Source organism: Leucopleurus acutus, assembly GCF_964270905.1.
Source record: "Leucopleurus acutus genome assembly, chromosome: 3".
Taxonomy (NCBI): Eukaryota; Metazoa; Chordata; class Mammalia; order Artiodactyla; family Delphinidae; genus Leucopleurus; species Leucopleurus acutus.
The window spans coordinates 5,826,203-5,844,299 of record NC_139145.1 but is presented as its reverse complement, the minus strand read 5'-3'; the positions used below and the strand labels follow the sequence as shown (position 1 = coordinate 5,844,299).

Below are 18,097 nucleotides of genomic sequence, written 5' to 3'. Positions count from 1 at the left end.
GGGAAGCGGCCACGGGGCCCTGGGGGCCGGGTCGTGTCAAGGGGGCAGAGGAGAGGCTGGAGCAAGTTCAAGAGGGAACGGGAGGCAGGGAACAGCCGGCGAGTATGGGAAACCGTCTCGGGCAGAGATGTCCCCAGGCACCCCAGCCAGCCTCAGTCGAGCTCTCTTTAAATTACTTTATTCGAGAAGGTGGGGAGGACAGACGGGGGACTGAGCTGAGCCCTGAGTCCCTGAACCTCCCAGCTCAGCCCCCACAGCAGGATGGGACCAAAGTAAGGGGGTGGGGACTCCAGCCCCACCCAGGCGAGGTCACGGGGGGACAGACAGGACCCGGGCATACCAATGGACTGTCCTCTGGGCTGTCCCCCAGGAGGGCGGTGGCCAGAGCACATGGGGCCCGGCCTGCGGACCACCCGGGACGGGGCTATTTGGGGGTGCTGCTGCCCTTCTTGGGAGTGGTGGGCTTCTTGCTCTGCCAGAGATGCCCCTGGATGGTGAAGGCATCCACACTCATGGACATGGTCTTGGCGGGGATCTGGGTGAAGCGCTTTCGGTCCGAGTTGTACTTGTAGATGCCCTCCACCATGGCGGGCGTGACCGTCCGGGGGCCGTAGCCTGTCAGCCGCGACAGCTCCTCCGTCTCCCCGGACAGCGTGTACAGGGCCCGGAACTGGCAGCTTGAGTCGCGGAAGAGGATCAGGAAGTGGTTGGCCTTGCTCTTCTCGATCTCCTGGGTGGGGGGCGGAAGCAGTTAGCCAGGCCAGCAGGGCCCCTGCGACCCGCCCGCCGCCAGTCCGCCAGCCCCGGCCCAGGCCCACCTCAAGAATGCGGTTCTTCTGCGGCTCGTTCACCTTGCCCGCCAGGCAGCAGTGCGACAGGGCGTTGTGGATGATGAACTTGTTGGACTTGGCGCTCGGCTCCTTGTACAGCCGCGGACCTAGGGGGCGGGGCGGTCAGCAGGGACGACCGGGGGCGCCGGTGGGGCCCGGTGCTCACCCCCGGAAGTCCCACCTACCCGTGTACTCAGGCACTGAGGCCGGGGAGGAGGCGTTGCTGCCGTTCTCCCACTCACGTTCTCGGCTGCCAGGCAGGCGGCTTGGGGACATGAGGCTGGATGGAGATGGAGCCCTGCGGGGGAGGGGTGGGGTCGGGTCAGCGGTGGACGGAGCCTCCCAATCAGTGTGCGGTGGGACCCGGGAAGGGCGAGCCCAGGACACAGCCCAGCAGGCAGGACGCATCCACTGACATCATCTGGGCTCCCAAGTCCACACAGGGCCCTCTTCCGGCCCCGGGCACATTGAACCACCCGTCTCAGGTGTGCAGCCTTGCATCTTTGGTGGCAGATGCACACCCTCGTGCCATATCACCCTCCTAAGGCTCCCTCTCCCTGTCCTCTCTCTCTCTCTCTCTCTCTCTCTCTCTCTCTCTCTCTCTCTCTCTCTCTCTCTCTCTCGCTCTCGCTCTCGCTCTCGCTCTCGCTCTCGCTCTCGCTCTCGCTCTCGCTCTCCCTCCCCCTCCCTCTCCCTCTCTCCTCCCTCCCTCTCTCCTCTCCTCTCCTTTCTCTCTGAGAGGCCACCTGGAACACAAACACCTGCCCGCCCAGGCTAAACTCACCGAGACGTGGGCCTCTTCACGCCGAGGTTATTGGGCGCCTCGTTGGCCACAGTGGACAGAGACAGGGTGGACTGGGAGTAGACTTTGCTGAGCCGAGAGCCTGGCAGCAGAGGGTGTCAGGTCAGGCCCCACCTGAAGTCCCCTTACCTCCACATATGCCCAGGGGACCTTAGTTGGCCGGCTGGTGAGGGAATGTGCGGTCAGCCCTGTCCAAGACCCTCGCCCTGCGCAGCCTCGCTGGAGAATGACCTCCCCACCTCACCCCACCATGCCAGGCTGTGGGAAGCGGCCCTTCACCTGTTGAGCCGTGGAGAGAACCCCAGGCCAGCTCTGCCCACGGCCCTTACCCCGCTGCAGCCCCACATCCTTGTGGAAGCCTTGACCCCTGGGAGCCCATGCTTCGGCCCTGCGGATGTGCCCTGCACCGCCCGCCCCACACACCCACGGGGGCCTCACCCAGCAGGCCACGGGCTGTGCTTCGCGCCAGGGCCGAGTCATCACAGCAACCGGAGCGTGGCCGGGGGGCCCTCCGACCGCCCCGGCCCGGCCCCCCGCTCCCCATCGCCCGGGGCCGCAGCACCTTGTCGAGGTCATCCATCAGCTTCAGCTGGGCCCGGCGTTCATACTCGAGCCGCGTGAACTCCCCCCGCCGGGGGCCCACCTCCTCCTCGGCTGGGGCCCGGGTGGCAGGGGCTGCAGTTGAGGCAGGAGCCGCAGGAGCTGCGGGGGCCGGGGGCCCGGGGGCTGCTTCCTCCTGGGCCAGCCTGCAGATTGAGGGGATCGAAGCAGTCAGGTTGTGGGGACGCCAGTGGCGGGAGACTCCCCAGGCTGGGTCCAGCCTCACCTCGCAGCCTCCTCCCTCCGCTGCTCCTTCTCGGCCTCCTGCCACTGTTTCCGCCGCCGTGCGTCCTCCACCCGCCGCTGCTGACGCTCCAGCAGGCTGGCCCTCTTCTGGGCCATCTCGTCCTCGGGCTTGTCTTCATCCTGGGGGCAGGCACCAAGTGTAGCTGGCTGTCCCTCCCCTGGTTCGGCTGGAGTCTGACTTTGTGTCGACCCAGCCTGCCAGCCGCTCGCCTGTCCTTGAGTGTGTGTAATTGGTCTGAAGGCACTTGGTGGGCACCTGCTGTAGCACAGCCCCATGCTGGGTTCTGGGCACACCAAGCGCTTAACCCAGCGAGGAAGGCAATCAGGTGTCACACCAACATTGGTGAACACCAGCAGAGGCTGCTGTCAGTCTACACTGTGGGGAGGGACCTATCCTGGCCTGGGGACACCGAGAGGGGCCTCCCAGAGGAAGCAACCTCGGAGAATGATGATGAGGACTGAAGTGGGTGGGGGTGAGCGGTGAGGAGAGCATTCCGGGCAGCGGGAATAGCAAGTGCAAAGGCCCTGAGGCCAGAACAAGCCTAGCAGGTGTGGAACAGCAGGGAGGCCAGTGTGGCTGGGATGCAGAGCTGGGGAGGATGCCATAGGATGAGGTCAGGGGCAAGCAGAGCCTACAGCCATGGGAAAGACCTATTCTAAGAGCAAAGAGGACCTACAGAAGGGTTTGAAATAAGGGGGTGACAAGGTCCAATTTACATTTTAAATAAATTTTGCTGACCGCTCAGTTGAAAATGGCCAGGGATTGGTGTGTGGTGAGGGGTGGGCAGTGGAGACCAATCAGGACATGACTGCTGGTGTCCAGGTAAGAGGTGGTGGCCCAGGCTGGGGAGGCCAACAGGAAGAAGAGTGATTGGATATGGAAGAGTCAGGAAGGGGAGCCGGTAGGGGATGAAGGAGGGAGCAGGAGGGAGGGGATACCATAGAGGACCCTAGCCCCATCTGTCTAAACCCACTCCTGTCCATCTGTCCGTCACCCACCCATCCATCCATCCGCCCAGCCCTGTCCAACTGTCTACTACCTGTTCTCCCTCTGTCTGTCCACCCACCCCATCTATGTGTCCATCTGGACATACACACCTTGTCTGTCTGCCGCTGCCACCTGGCTAACCACCCGTCCACCTCTGTTCCCCATCCCCCCCAGTTCCATCTGTTTGTCCATCCATTGGGAAAGCCCTATCCATGCGACTGCCTGTCTACCCACCCGCCCACCCATCCCTGACCATCCACCCATCTACCCACCTGGCCCCTCCCCCACCTGCTCAGGTGACTCACCTTATAGAAGAATCCCAGCCCGGTCCGGGGCTCTCCCTCTGAAGATGCCTCTTCTTCTAAGGAATCCTCAGCACCAGGGGGGCTCCCATCTCCGTCATCCTCAGCCGTGGGCTCTTCCAGGCTGCTCAGCGGGATCTCGACGAGGGCAGGCCGGGCCGCAGGCTCCTCGGGAGGCGGCCCCTCCGCCAGAAGGATAGAGGAGCGTGTCTGCATGGGCACCTGGCTCGGCGAGAACTTGCGCAGGTGGGGGAGGCTGTCCACATCGTGGGGAGGCGTGAGCACCCTCGTCAGGGGTGCTAGCCGCAGCTCCGCCGGCCGCGCGTGCTTCGGGCTCCGGGGGGTGGGGCTGGGGCCAGGCCCGGGGCTGCGCCGGGCAGCTGGAGCACGCCGGGCGGGGCTGGGGGACGCGGCTTTGGGGCCCGTCGTGGGACCAGGGATGACCCATGCTGCGGGAGGCGGGGCAGGCCCAGAGGGCTCTGGCGGGGCCAGGAGGCGCTGCTGCTGGTCCGTGAGCCTCTGCATGTCCCGTTGCAGCGAGCTCAGCGCTGCACTCAGCTTGCTGACCGCCCGGTTATAGTCCCCCAGCCCTTCGGGGGGCACCGGGCCCAGTTCCGGCGAGAAGGTCACTGCCTTTGGCCGTGGCGACGGCTCACCCTGGCCCTCGCCTGCCGGCCGCTCCCCACCAGGGGCCAGGCCCGGCTCCACCTCTGCTTCCCCGCCGGCCTCCCGCGGCTGCACCTGCAGGAATGCGCTCTTGCCCAGTCGCTGGCGGTGCTTGGCAAAGATGGCCTCGATCCGTCGCTTCTGAGCCTCTATGGCCCGGCGTTTCTCCTCTAGCCGGGCTCCAAGCTCACTCATCTCTGAGCTCAGGGCCTCTGGTGCCACTGGGGTGGCTGCCGGGGACCCTGCCTCAGCCTCGGCCTTCACCAGCTGCTTCTTGCGTTCAGCAAAGCTGGTCATCTTCACTTCAGAGTTGCTGGCCACTGGGGATGAAGCCGCCGCCTTCGGGGAGCCCTCAGACAGGGCTGGCGGTTTCGATACCTCCCCCACTGGGCAGGGAGACGGTTTCGAGAGGCCCTCGGGGTGGGGCGAGTAGGTGGGTGCTTTGGTGGGCCCGTCGGGTGGGTAGGGGGAAGCCAGTGGCAGTTTGGAGGACCCCTCGGGAGAGTGGAGGTAGAAGCTGCCGTCGGCAGCCCCATCTGGGAGCAGCCGGGGCTCGGCACTGTGGATGATCTGCAGGGCCTCCTCGATGGTAGGCAGGTCGCCAGTCTCCGGGGCTGGTTGGGTGGGGGTCCGGGCTGGCACAGAGCGCGGGGGACCCAGGCTGTCTGAGCTGACGGAGCGGAGTAGGACGGGGTCTCCCATGACAACATCCACGTCGCTGTCCAGGCCAAAGGGAGTGCTGAACGACACGGCCTGGGAAAGGGGACGGCTGGGCGGCCGGAGGGAGGGGTCAGCCCCTGGGACAAGCCTGGGCCCCACCCGCTCCACTGCCCGGGCCCTTGCGATGCGCTCACCTGAGCTGACGGTTCCACGCTTTGCCGAGGGCCTCCACGTGGGACATGGACGGGGAGGACTTCAGCGAGCCTGGGGAGGGGCAGTGAGTGGTCACTCAGTGCTCACTCGGGGGGTCAATGGGGACCCTGGGTGGCGTCAGCCACGGGTTGTCAATGGGTGAGTCACTGATGGGTCATTATGCGGATGGATAACTGTGGGTGGTGTCACTACGGGGTCCTGTTGAGCCACTGGGGAGGTCACTGGGGGGACAATGAGTGTCACCAAGGAGTCATTCGGGTGCCAGAGAGACCCAATGGAGGGGTCTAGAGGGACAACATGAGGTCAGCTGGGGTGGTCTTTGGATGGGGGTCTCCAGTGACAAGCCATCTCCCTGCCCTCACCTGTGGATCCTCGGAGTGGGGACTGGGGGCCGCCAGATGACAGGAGTGGATGGCGGAAGTTGAAGACAGGAGAACTGCCAAGAGATGCGCGTCAGCCGAGGGGCCCCCTCTCCCCCTCCCTCGCCCCTCCTAGGAGTGGAGACCAGATCATCTCCCTTCCCCGTCCCCGCAGGGGGAGGAGCCCATTGTGGCTGTGTAGTCTCAACCCAGCAGGGGAGTGGTACCTGCTGCCGCTGTTGTTCTGAGGTGGGGAGGCCTCCGTGGCCCTGTGGGAGGCAGCTGCAGCACAGAGCGGAGGGTCAGGCAGGGCTTGGCCTCCCCTGCCCCCATGCCCCCCGGACCCAGGGTCGGGCCTCACCGTGACCATCAGGCAGATCCTTGACCTGCACGAAGTCGGGTTTCAGCACCTCGAAGCACATGAACAACTCCGCTAGCAGCACCATCAGGTTGATCTGGAGGTGGAAAGCAGGGTCAGCCAACCAGGCGCACGGCCCCCGACACACCCCCTCTGCCCACAAGGCCCCGAGATGGCCTTACCTTGAGGGGCGGTGGGACATAAAGCAGGTCCTCGAGAGAGAGCGGGCAGCCCCGAGGAAGGCGGGAGGCGCAGAAATCCTGCACCAGCTGGAGGTTGTACAGGCTGTCCGCCACAGACATGGGGTCCTTGAGGCACACCTCTGTAAGGACAGGATGCCTGCGTCCCCAGCTCTGAGGGAAGGAGGATGGGGCCCCGGGGAAGCGGGGACCCAGCAGCCAACATGCACAGAGGACCTCTGACGAGCCAGGCTAGGCCCCCTTCACAAGGTGTGTACCGTGACAAGCTGTTCCTCAGGCCTTTGCATCTGCTGTTCCCACCACCTGGAGTGCTAGTTCCCCAAGAACTCAACTCAGAAAGCTTATCCTGACTACCCAGTGCCCTTCAGAGCACCTAACATCCGGAATATTCCTCTCGATGAACTTATTGTCTTTCTCTCCCAACTAGGATGTGAGCCGCCTGAGGTCAGGAACGGGTCTGTATCGTTCTGGCTGGAGCTCTGGCACCTAAAACAGGACCTGGCAGTTTGTACTCTATCGGTATCTGCTGCAGGAGTGAATTATAGAAAGCACAGAGAGGTTTAGACACTTGTGCAAGGTCACACAGCTCATTACGGGAAGAGAGGGCTTCAAACCCAGGTCTGCCAATTCTGGGAGCTGCACTTACAATCGCTGCACTACTCTGGGGACAGACGCCAATGCCTGGGTGCCAGGCTTGCAAGGACGGGGTCTGGCTCAGGCACATTCACTCACCCTCGAGTCGCAAGAGCTGGGGACAGTAGCAGTGGATCGTGGCGGCCAGCGCAGCCCCACTTGCCAGGTCCTGGAGGCTGGTCACGGTCGGAAAGCAGGGGGCGCGTCGGGCCACAGCGCGGTCCTTGCGATATCGGATCTGTGGGTGGGAGCCGGGTCAGGTCAGAGGTCAAGCTGGCCCCCTCCGAGGTCAGCAGTCATGCAGGCTGGGCGGGGAGGCCTGGGGTTTCCGCCACGAGGGGGCGTGAAGCCGGGGGTCCCAGAGCCAGAGTGGGGGGGGCCAGCCTGGAGCAGGGGAAGGGCAGCAGCAAGAGGCAGAGGAGGTGTCTGCGAGCAGCCAGGCCAGCAGCGGGGGCTGGGGACAGGGACTCCTGGGACCCTGGGGTGGGGGATACGTTACCATGGGGGGTTTGCTCCCCGACTCCTTCAAACAGAAGGCAATTGCGTGCTGGGGGGAGAGGAGCAGCTGTCAGCGGGGCGGGAGGGGTGCTGACTTGCTGGGCCCCCAAGCACACCTCCGGCGGGGGAGGAGACAGCCCTGACCCCTGTCCTGAGCCCTGGCCATCCAGCTCCCTGACTGCGCCCTGGCCGGCTTTGGGGACCCCAGCTCCTCCCAGCCAGGAGGGACCCCACAGAGCAGCCACTCATGCAGGGAATCCTCTCCCCCTAACACAAGACCCAGGTCCCAGCTGGGGGAGGGGATGCAGAGGAAGCAGGAAGGCAGGAGAGGAACCCCCAACCCAGGCCCTAGTGTGGGGGGAAGGAGACCCTGAAGTGAGCAAAGGCAGGGACTTCAGCCCAAAACCTCCCCCCGACACCTGCAGTGGTCACTTTCCCCTTGTACTTCAGGGATGGACACCCCACTGCCCCCAAAACTGAGAGCAGGGAGCTGTCCTTAGGGAAGCTGGAGTCTCGGGAAGGTTCTTCTACCCTCTTTTGGGTTTGAGGATCTTTCTCTTGGCTAGAGGGGTCTTCTCCATGTGCCCTTCCTGTTGGGGTCAGGATCCATGTGTCTGATGGGCTGGGGTCCTCCCTCTCCCCACCTTGGCTCAAGTGGACAAGCCTCTTGATTACTGGGAGGTGAGTCATGTACCGGGGAGAAGTCTGTCCTTTCAGGAACAGCAGAGATTCCCCCCTTCCCTTGGTTCCCAAAGGGTTTCCCTCTGTGCCCCCAGGGCTGGGGTCCTACTTCCTTTGCTCATATCTGGGGAGAGACAGGAGAGGGAGCAGGACAGGCAGGCAGAAACAGACACACAGACAGCGACAAGCAGGGCAGGCAGACGGGGCAGAGAGAGAGCCCCACTTACAGGAACCAGCTTCCAGTACCAGCGTGTGGGACACTGATGCCAGAGAGGCAGAGAGGAGAGTGGCAGGGGCGGCAGAGGGGAGAGGGCAGAGAGAGAGAGTCACCTCCAGCCCCCCCAGTGCAGGAACGGCCTCGAGGCACAGCTCCAACCTGCCCACCCAGCCCTCGAGGGGCCGCCCTTCCTTCCATCCATCGCCCCAGGCTCACCGAAGCCTGCGCTGGGGCCACGCCATCGGCAGGGGCCGCGGGAGATGCCCTCTGGGCAGCTTCCTGCTCTGTCTTCTCCTGCAGCCGCCGGATGGTCTGGGGAGCAGGGAGAGGTCAGTGCTCCAGTCACTGGGTGATCCTGGCCCCCACCAGCCCACCTTGGCCCAAGCCCCACCTACCGTGTCCACCCAGAAAAGGAGCTTGTGCTCCAAGCTGGCCAGGGCCAAGGGACCAGGCAGTGTCTTTGTCCACTCGAAGGCGAAGGCAACCATGAGGGCATCAATGACAGCTAGGTGGGCTCCCTGTGGAGGCAAGAGCTGCAGGGTGAGACCAGAGCGCCTCCCAGGGAGAAGAAAGAGGAAGAACCTGGAGGTGGGAGGGGCTCGAAGTGGGAGGGGCTTGGGAGGCAGTCCAAGCTTTGAGGTCACAAACTAGGCCTTAGGGATCTGGTGGGCCGGGTAGGCAAGTCCTCAGGAGCCAGAGTTAGCGCCTTTTGGGAGGCGCCAGGCTTGGCAGGAGGCGCCTGGCTTGGCAGGCGGAGCCTGGCCTGGTGGGAGCAGCCATGAGGGGAGGAGCCAGGCCTGGTGGGCGGGACCTAACGAGGTAGGGGCGTGGCCTACCATGAGGATAGGCTGGTGCCTCAGGTCGGCCTCCTGCACCGGGCGCTCGGGCAGCGCGGGCACCATGCCCCTCCGCGCCAGCAGGGCCAGTAGCGCAGAGGGGCTGGGGGGCGTCTCGAGCTGCGGCAGCGCCTGGCGCCAGGCCCGGCAGTAGAGCTCAGCCGAGAGCAGCAGCCGCGTCACCGGGGGCTTCACGTGCTCCTGTGCATACTGGTCGGTGTAGAAGGGCTCCCACAGCTCCGAGGGCACATGCTCTGCCGGGGCGAGGGGGGGGTGGATCATGGCGGGTCAGGGCCACCGGACATAACCCCTCCGCATACATACAATTACATGGACCCAATTATGGGGGGGGTCGTTGCGGGTCTGGACCAGGGAGGATGGCACCGGGACGGGAAAATAGGGCACCTGGCCTGAGACACGAGGTGCAGGTGTGGGGGAGTTTGCCAGAGGAAGGGGTGACGGTGTTCCAGGCAGGGGGTCTGCATACAAAGGCGAGGAGGTGGGAGAGAGCACGTGCCTCGGGAGATGGCGGGCTCTTGGACCCTGAGGAGAGGGGGCGGAGGCCAGATGGGCGGGGTCTTGTAGCCTCCCCTCTCGCCCTCACCTAAGGACTGCACGGCAGTGTGACTTAATCGATCTCCCTGGGTGCCCTACACCACCCCAGCGGACTCGCTTTGCCTTAAGGCAACCCTAGGAAGAAGCAGCCAGGGCACACGTGGTAACTCCGCTTTACAGATGAGGAAACCTAGGCACCAAGAAGGCCACACAGCTCTGGACTGGGATTCAAACCCAGGCCTTAAGCAGGGGGTGGGATGACAGGACATGCAATGGGGGAGGGGGACAGACTGCAAATACTTTGTGGGGGGCGGGTGAATGGCCTGAACTTGGTGACTGAAGGGGAAGGGGGAGTGGCACCCAGGGCCCCATTGGGAGTGAGGGGGAAGAGAGACAGAGGGAGGCGGAAGGCAAGAGAAAGAGGGTGGTGGCTGAGATGGGGGTACAGGAGGGGCTGGAGCTTAGAGGCAGCCACAAAAACCCTGAAAGAGAGGGGCAGGGTAGGAAGAGGCTTGAGGAAGCCGCATGTGGAGGGAGGAGGGGTGGCAGAGCCCCAACCAAGTGGGACCCAAGGGTGGGGAGGAGAAAGATCAGAATAAGCCGCCAGGAAGATCTGGGAGGTAGACAGGAGGCAGCCGAGGCCAAGGCGGTTGGATGTGCCCTCATGGGTCTTCCAGGGAGGCCCCAACTCATCCCAGTCAGAGCTGCTGCTTTGTATACTGGGCTTCTGCGTGTTTGAAAGGATGGAAAGGGGCAGGATTCTACTGCTTAAAAACATTTGAATGTGTCGTACCAGGCCTTCCTCAGGTGCCTGAATTCACAGCGATGCTCTCCAGAGGCCCCTACCCTCACCTACAAGGACCCAGGCACCCTGGCTTTCAGCCCCTCCCTGCCCCACCCCCCCACTCCTTCCCCACCCCCAAACTCACACTTGACCTTCCTACTTAATACCCAAACCCCATGTAGAGTTGGGCCATCTCTCTGCCCCTTGAAAGAACAGTTCTCCAGACCTAGAGATTATCATATTATGTGAAGTCAGTCAAGGACAAATATCATATGATATCACTTATATGTGGAATCTAAAAGAGATGATACAAATGAACTTATTTACAAAACAGAAATAGACCCACAGACATAGAAAACAAACTTAGGGTAAACAAAAATGATGGGCAGGGGAGATAAATTAGGAGTTTGGGATTAACATATATACACTACCATGTATAAAACAGGTAAGCAACAAGGACCTACTGTATAGCACAGGGAACTATACTCATTATCTTGTAATAACCTATACTGGAAAAGAATCTGAAAAAGTATATATATATGTGTGTGTATAACTGAATCACTTTGCTGTACCCTTGAAACTAACACATTGTAAATTAACTACACTTCAATTAAAAAAAAAAAAGAGTTCTCCAGGTTTTCTTTCCTTCCACCCTTCCCCTGTCCCAACCTCCCTGATCTGCCCTTGCCCTCCTAGCTCCCGGCCTCCCCAAGGCCAGCAGTGGCCTTCCAATGCCCACTATCTTGCCTGGGCTCTCTGCCGAGTACCTCCTTCTTCCAGAAAACTTCCTCCCCCTGGCATCTTTTTCTCTCTCTCCCACCACTCAAGCCAGGCCACCTCCTGACATGCCTCTTTGATGCTGGGCTCCCAACAGCTCTGTCTGAGCAGCCCTGTCAATGGACTTGCCCCCGCTACTATGATGGCTTCCATGGCCATCTGAACACTGCCACCTGCCACAGCCCAGGCATCGCCCATCATGCTCAGCGTCTTACTCCAAACGTGCTCCTTCTCTCTGTCCCCATCACAGCAAGAGACAGATCACCATCTCTCCTTCTCTCTCCCGGCTCCAACATCCAATCAGTCATCTGGTTTCAGCTCCTGGCATCCCCTGAAGCCAAACCCTCCTCCCCTCCTCCCCCTCTCTCCAGCGCCCGGTTGCTTCCTGGTCCCATCAGCAAAATTAAAGTTTCTTTCCTGCAGGGCTTGTCAGGGCCTTGAAGATGACAACTTGAGCTAGAGCTACCGATAGCTAATGTTTATCAAGTCCTTACTTTACACCAGTCTGTCTCCACCTCGGCACACTTGGCATTGGGGGCTGGATAATTTTGTGTTTAGTGGGGCTGAGGTGTGGGGAATTGGGGCAGGCGGGTGCTGTCCTGTGCATTGTTAAGATATTTAGCAGAATCCCTGGTCTCTCCTCACTAGATGGCAAGAGCACTGTCCTTTCAAGTAGCAACAACCAGAAATGTTTCCAGACACTGCCAAATGTCCCTTAAGTGACAAACTCATCTTTGGTTGAGATCCACCGCTCTATACTATAAAGTGTTCTATTGACCATTTACTGTAGAGCAGTCCTGTCCGATAGGAATAGAATGTGAGCCACACAGGAAGTTTAAAATTTTATAGTCACTACATTAAAAAAGTAGCAACAAGTAACTAACTTAGTAATATATTTCACCCTATATATACCCAAAATATTATCGTTTCAACATGTCATCAACATAAAAACGTTATTAACGAGATATTTCACTTTTTTTTTTTTGGTACAAAGGCTTCCAAAGCCACTGTGTATTTTACATGTATAGCACCTCACAATTCAGACTGGCCAGATGCTGCTTGTGGCCACCACACTGGACAGCACAGCTAAAGCGCAGCTAGCCCTTGGACCACCACTGCCGCTGCCGCCTTGTGTGCATTTGCTCGTTGAATTATTCCGAGACTTATTCTTATCTGTTGTACAGATAAGAAAACCGAGGCCCAGAGAGCTAAGATGACTTGGCCAAGATCACAGAGATAGTAAAGGGCAAAGCCGATGGGACCCTAGTTCCCTAAGCATCACCTGGAGGTTCTGGCGGCCTAAGGGACTGCATGTGGTGTTTCCCAGACTTGCATAAAGATGCCATCCTTCCTTATCTCTGAGCTTGAGTTCTGTGGAGCCCACTAGCCTGCATTCCTGCCCAGCCTCTTCAGGCCTGTACCCTGGGGCCATCAGAACTACCCCTTCCCCCAGCCGTTATTCCCCCGGGGCAACTGCATATCTGATCTCATCTGGTCAGTCCCCAAACACCTTCCATGTCTCCCCAGGGCCCTCAGATTCCCCATCCATGGCCTGAGAGGCCCTCATCACTTGCACCAGACTCCCTCATCTCCCTGGCCACTCCTGGCCACCACTGGGACCTGTACACTCTGATTGGAGAACTCGCTGTTGGTCTCCTCCCCCTGGCAAACTCCTACACACCCTTCAAGGTTCAAATGCTCCCTCCTCTTGGGAGCCTTCCTTTCTCCTCCCCTCCCTGGAAGATTTCAGGGATTTTCCTCCCCCAGCCTGCTCGCTGGAAGGCCCTCAGCACGCCTTGACATTAACTGGACATCACCGACTTTATCACTCGAAGCAGCAATGATCTGGTTTCAAGTCTCATCCCCCTCGCTCCATCCTGAGCACCCAGCACTGGACTGGCACCCAACAGGCATCAGTAAAGAGTCCCAGAGTCCATGAACCAAGCAGGGCTCTGCTCCCCACTTCCCGCTCAGAGCCTGGGGTCCCACGTTCCTCAGTCCCCCTCTGTTTAGAGAATGTGGGTGGGGGGGCAGATTCAACGTGACCTTCGGGAAGGATGTCACACAACGCAGGGGAGCTGGGTCAGTGAGAACAGAACCGGGTGAGTCAGGGCGTCCCCCAGGGACCTGACTTTTCTTTCTGGGAAATGGTACAGTAATTTCTCTTCTGTCCCCTGACCAGATGATGAATAATATTATCGTTAATAAAAATACCACTGGTCACGGCAGCAGGAATAGCAACATCCACTTAGTGTGTACTTGTGCGCCAGAAACAGAATAATCCTGTGGTCAGTCTCTCTCACCTTGTGAGAGGAGGAACTGGGACCCCAATCACCCCAGCACTGCCCTGGTACTTAGTGGGTGCCCCGCAGACATTTGTGAAATGGATAACAAAGTGCACAAATGCCTTCTTTTATAGAGGACTAAACAGAAGCTTAGAGAATTGGGTTAATTCGTCCACATTCTGGTGGAGCGTGGGACTCAAAGCCAATTCTGATTCCCAAAGTTGAGTCCTCTGTGGCCTCATAACCTGGGATGCGAGGGGCTGGGGCAGACCTGGGTCTCTCCCCGCCAACCATCCCCCCACCCCCCACCCCCTTTCTCAAGCAGATCCCTGTGGGCGGTGAGCCCCAGAGTGGGCCCTGCTTGGGAGGGTGCAGGGAAAGAGACTGGGAGAAAGACAGGCTCAGGCGGAACCAGGAGCCGGACAGCTGTCACCAAGACCCACACCCAGAACTGGTTGTTCTGGGAAGGCCACTGAAGGTATGATGGGCTGTGCTCAGCTGGTGCCAAGACCAGTGGGCAGGACCAGTGGGAGGGCAGGGCGTCCCCCCAGAAGGCCCAGACCTTAATTAACTCGTCTTCCCCATGGCCGGGCCCTGTCTCTCAGCTCTGGCATGGGGCCATTACTGAGCCTTCCCTGGGCCGCAAATCCTAGGGACCCATTCGCATCCTCCCCGGTGGGGTGGCCTGAGTTCTTCACACACGTGAACCGGGGGGAGGAAGTGGGAGAAGGCCCTGCACCTGGGCCCCCACCCCCGGCGATCTTGGAAAAGCCATTTCCCTTCTGCTGGGCTCGCCCGCCTCCTAAGCAAAATGGGGCAATAAGTCACAGCTGCCAGCCGCCGGCCGGGGCAGTGGAGGCGAAACAGGGGCTTCCCGCTCCCCTCACCGCCCCTAGAGCAGGCAGGGCCGACGCGGGGTGTGCGTCCGGGCTGGACGGGGGCGGGGGTCCTCGCGGGCGCACGATGTGTGTGTAAAGGGGGGGAGGGCAGCCAGGCGAGGCCCGCAGTGGGAGACAACACTCGGCCCGCAGACCCTGCCCGGGTCACCTGGGGTCCGGGACGCCCGGGTCCCGGCGCGGAGCTGGGCCGCCGGCCCCACCCCCACCGCGCTCCCGCAGCCGGCCGGGCAAAGTCCACCGCCTGAGCCGAGCAGGAAGCCCAGAGGCCCGGCGCGCAGGGGCCCGGGCCCGGGGACCCCCGGCGACCGGCGCTATTGTTCCCACGGCCCCGGCCTCCCCGGCGCGGCGCCCCGCCCCCCGCACCTGCCGCCCCCTCTCCCCCGGCCTGGTACCTGCGCCCCCGAACGCGGCCCGCAGCACCCACGCCAGGCTGGCCGCCGCCTTGGCCCGCGAGAAATCGTACTGGTCCAGCGATTTGATCTCGGGCACAAGGAAGGTCCTCCGCAGCGGCCCGGGCCCGGGGGGCGCCGCCTCCACCATGGCGGCGCCGGGGCTGCGGGCACCGGCTCCGCGCTCGCTCCGGCTGAGCTGGGCTGGGCTGCGCCGCGCTAGCACCCTGGCCGGGCCCGCCGTCACCACCACCGTCACCGCCGCGGCCGCAGGCGAGCCAGGTGCGGCCGATCGCGCTCACGACGCTGCGTCGGCCCCGCCCCGGGGCGGAGCCCAGGTGTGCCCCGCCCCCGGGCCTGGCCCCCGACCCTGTCCCCTCGCCTCTCCCGGCCCCTCGCCGCCGCAGGGTGGGGCGGGCCCAGACTGCGGTGGTGGCGGGGGAGGCTGCGGAGGAGTGTGTGTGCGCGCGCGCGCCTGTGTGTGCGCGCGCGCTGGGGAGGGTGAGGGACCCTCTCTGCTTGCGGGTGTGTGTGCCTGCCCAACTGTGTTTCCTTAGATGTGAGTGTGAGCTTGTCATTCCCGGCCTGGAGGCAGCGCGCGCGTGTGTGCACCTGTTTCTCATTGTGTCTTGTGAGCGTCCAAGAAGGTGTGTCTGTATTCGCATCAGTGTGTGCATCTCTGGACGTGTTTGGGTGGTGAAAGGAGGGTGTGGAATGTGTTTGAGGGTGTCTGCGTGTCCGTATCTGTGCGAATGTGACAACGCGCGCGCCCTTGTTTTTCATGTGTGTTGTGTGTACAAGGATCTGTGTTGTGTAGGTGTTGGTGTCCTGAGGATTCAGGAGTGTGTGTGTATTTGTGTTTTGTCAGTGCATTTGTGAGTTTTCCTATTTGTGAGCATCTAAATGTACATCTCTTTTGTGTCAGGGTGTGATGAATGTCAATGAAGGAGTATGTGCGACAAATTGAGAGTGTGTGTAATTATGCAGGAGTGTGACAGCTTGTATCTGTGAGTGTGGTTGAATGGCTGTTACTGGGTATATTTGCAAATGTCTGTGTGTGCATTTGTGGTATCAACAGAATTTGTTGGGGGCTGGGCTCCAATTGTGTGTAAATGAGGATGATGTATTTGTATCTAAGTGCGTTTGTATATGAGTCTATGAGTATGATTGTGTGCACACGGGTGTGTGTATGGGGGTAGCGATTGTGGAATGTGTTTTGCTCATATATGTGTATTTACATGTGCGTGTATTTGTGGGTGACTGTGTTTGGGTATATGGTGTGAGATAAGGTGGTGAGACAGGGTGCGTAAACAGTGGAAGTGGGTATAACTGTAGAAGAATGTCCATTTCTGGATGCATCTATGAGACTGCAAGTGTGCCTATTTATCTAGGAACTGCATATTTGTGTGAGCAAATCTATGTGTGGTATGAGCTTGACTGTGTACGGCAGTATGAAGGGGTGTGTGTGTGAGAGAGAATATATTTGTGCGTGTGTGAACGCAGATATTTGTATACATGATGCAACTGTGTGGAGGTTGCCTGGTGTACTTGTAAATGTCTGAGCCTCTATTTGTGGATAGTCAATATTTGCTTGTGTGTCCCATGTGTTTTTTGGTCAAGATATCTACTGTGTGCCTCTTAACTGTGTGTAATTGTGAATGCACAAGTGTTTGTACTTGTGAGTGTGAGGTCTTTGTGTATGTCCCGATGTGTATACCTGGGTGTAGTTTCATGTGTATAATAAGTGTACGTATGTGTTTGGGTTTATATGTTATCTGTTTATTTGTTGACATGTATCGCTGAGTGTATTTTGTGTATTTGTGTGTGTGAAGCTGGCGTTTACATCTGTGTGGATTTGTGGATATTTGCACGGATCTGTGAGTGTGAGTTTGACAAGGTGCACATGTATGAGTGTGTGTATCTGGTTTCTGAATGTAAACTGAGTATCTGAATGTATCTCTTTATGTGTAAGTGCATTTATGGGTGCCTGGTTGTGAACATATGGCTGTAGTGTGTGAGTAGGTGTACATGTGTAAGGAGTTGTGTTTTGAATGGTTTTGTGGGTGTGTAAGGGTATTTGTGTGCACCTAGATGCACTTGTTTGTCACATATAAGTGAGACCAGGTGGGTGAATTTTTACAATTACGGCGGGGGTTTCAATCTATACACACACACGCACAGAACAGTGTTTTCTTGACTGTATAAAATTCTATGAGATGAGGGCTTCCCTGGTGGCACAGTAGTTAAGAATCCGCTTGCCAATGCAGGGGACACGGGTTCAAGCCCTCGTCCGGGAAGATCCCACATGCCATGAAGTAACCAAGCCTGCGAGCCACAACTACTGAAGCCCGCGTGCCACAACTACTGAATCCCACGCGCCTAGAGCCCGTGCTCTGCAACAAGAGAAGCCACCGCAATGAGAAGCCTGCGCACCGCAACTAGAGAAAGCCCACGCACAGCAACAAAGACCCAACGCAGCCAAAAATAAATAAATAAATAATTTTAAAAAGAAAGTAAATGAAAAAAATTTTTTTTATGAGATGAGAAATCACTACAGCAAGTCAGGCTCCTGAGAACCACCCCTCCCCCCCCCACCCATGGTGGTCCCTGAGCCCCAGCCTTTGTAGAAATTCCCCATCCCCTTAACATGCATTGCACAGGCGTGTTTGAGGTGTGGGTGTCATGGGGCAGTGGGTGGGTGTGCCTGAAGGAGGGGAGCTGGGGCATGGGCCCTCCTGTCTGGTTGTGCCCGTGCAGTAGCAGGTGTGGGCGCACGCACCACGGGGCCAGTGTAGATGTGTTTGAGCGCACGTGTGGGATGTGCGTGGTGCGTGTGCCCTCCTGGCCCGTGTCCCAGCGCCCCCCCCCCGCGAAAGACCTGGACAAGTCCTTTTCGCACTGGGCTTCTGTGTCCCCATCTGCGGCTCTGTCGGGGGATCTGGGGCTCAGGGCATGGGGAGGCGACCTGGCGGGGAAGCGCATGCCTTCGTGCCCATCCCCTCCTGGGAGCGTGGCGTGTCCTGCCGGCGCACACGTGTGTTTGCTTTCCCTGGGGAGATTCTCGTGACCTTTGTGGACCCCAAGGGTAAACATGGGTGAAGACGGTGCCTGCCGCTTGCTGGTACACTCTGCCGGGGGATGCGCTGTGAGCACGCAGGCAAAGGTTTTCCCGCCTTGGGAGGCGCCCCGCAGGCCCTCAGGCGTCCTTGGAGGCGAGAGCCAGGGGGCTTCCGGCGGCGTCAGAGCAGGAGCCGGGGGCCTCCTGGAGCCCAGCCCCACACCGGCCGGACTGGAATGCCTTGCTGGGCTGGACCGCCCC

General features: G+C 60.0%; 1 protein-coding gene across 1 annotated transcript; it reads right to left on the bottom strand.

Moving 5' to 3' along the window:
- Window positions 1-199: 199 nt before the first annotated feature.
- CAMSAP3 (calmodulin regulated spectrin associated protein family member 3) lies at window positions 200-15,027 on the bottom strand. Its single transcript, XM_082837461.1, has 17 exons — window positions 14,782-15,027; window positions 9,090-9,343; window positions 8,649-8,771; window positions 8,470-8,565; window positions 6,957-7,095; window positions 6,207-6,346; window positions 6,028-6,121; window positions 5,894-5,948; window positions 5,670-5,743; window positions 5,289-5,358; window positions 3,772-5,203; window positions 2,459-2,598; window positions 2,071-2,378; window positions 1,615-1,714; window positions 1,016-1,128; window positions 819-937; window positions 200-730 (listed from the first exon to the last, which is right to left on the bottom strand). Exons 1-17 carry the CDS (start codon window positions 14,927-14,929, stop codon window positions 425-427), a joined length of 3,711 nt encoding a protein of 1,236 aa, XP_082693587.1. The 5' UTR covers window positions 14,930-15,027; the 3' UTR covers window positions 200-424.
- Between the last annotated feature and the right edge of the window lie 3,070 nt (window positions 15,028-18,097).

Excerpts from the sequence above, each read along its gene's own strand:
- CAMSAP3 (XM_082837461.1), bottom strand. The coding sequence starts at position 14,929 with ATGGTGGAGGCGGCGCCCCCCGGGCCCGGGCCGCTGCGGAGGACCTTC. Across the intron at positions 1,715-2,070 it reads CACAGCCCGTGGCCTGCTGG|GCTCTCGGCTCAGCAAAGTC; the intron begins GTGAGGCCCCCG and ends CTCTGCTGCCAG. Across the intron at positions 938-1,015 it reads CTCAGTGCCTGAGTACACGG|GTCCGCGGCTGTACAAGGAG; the intron begins GTAGGTGGGACT and ends CCCGCCCCCTAG.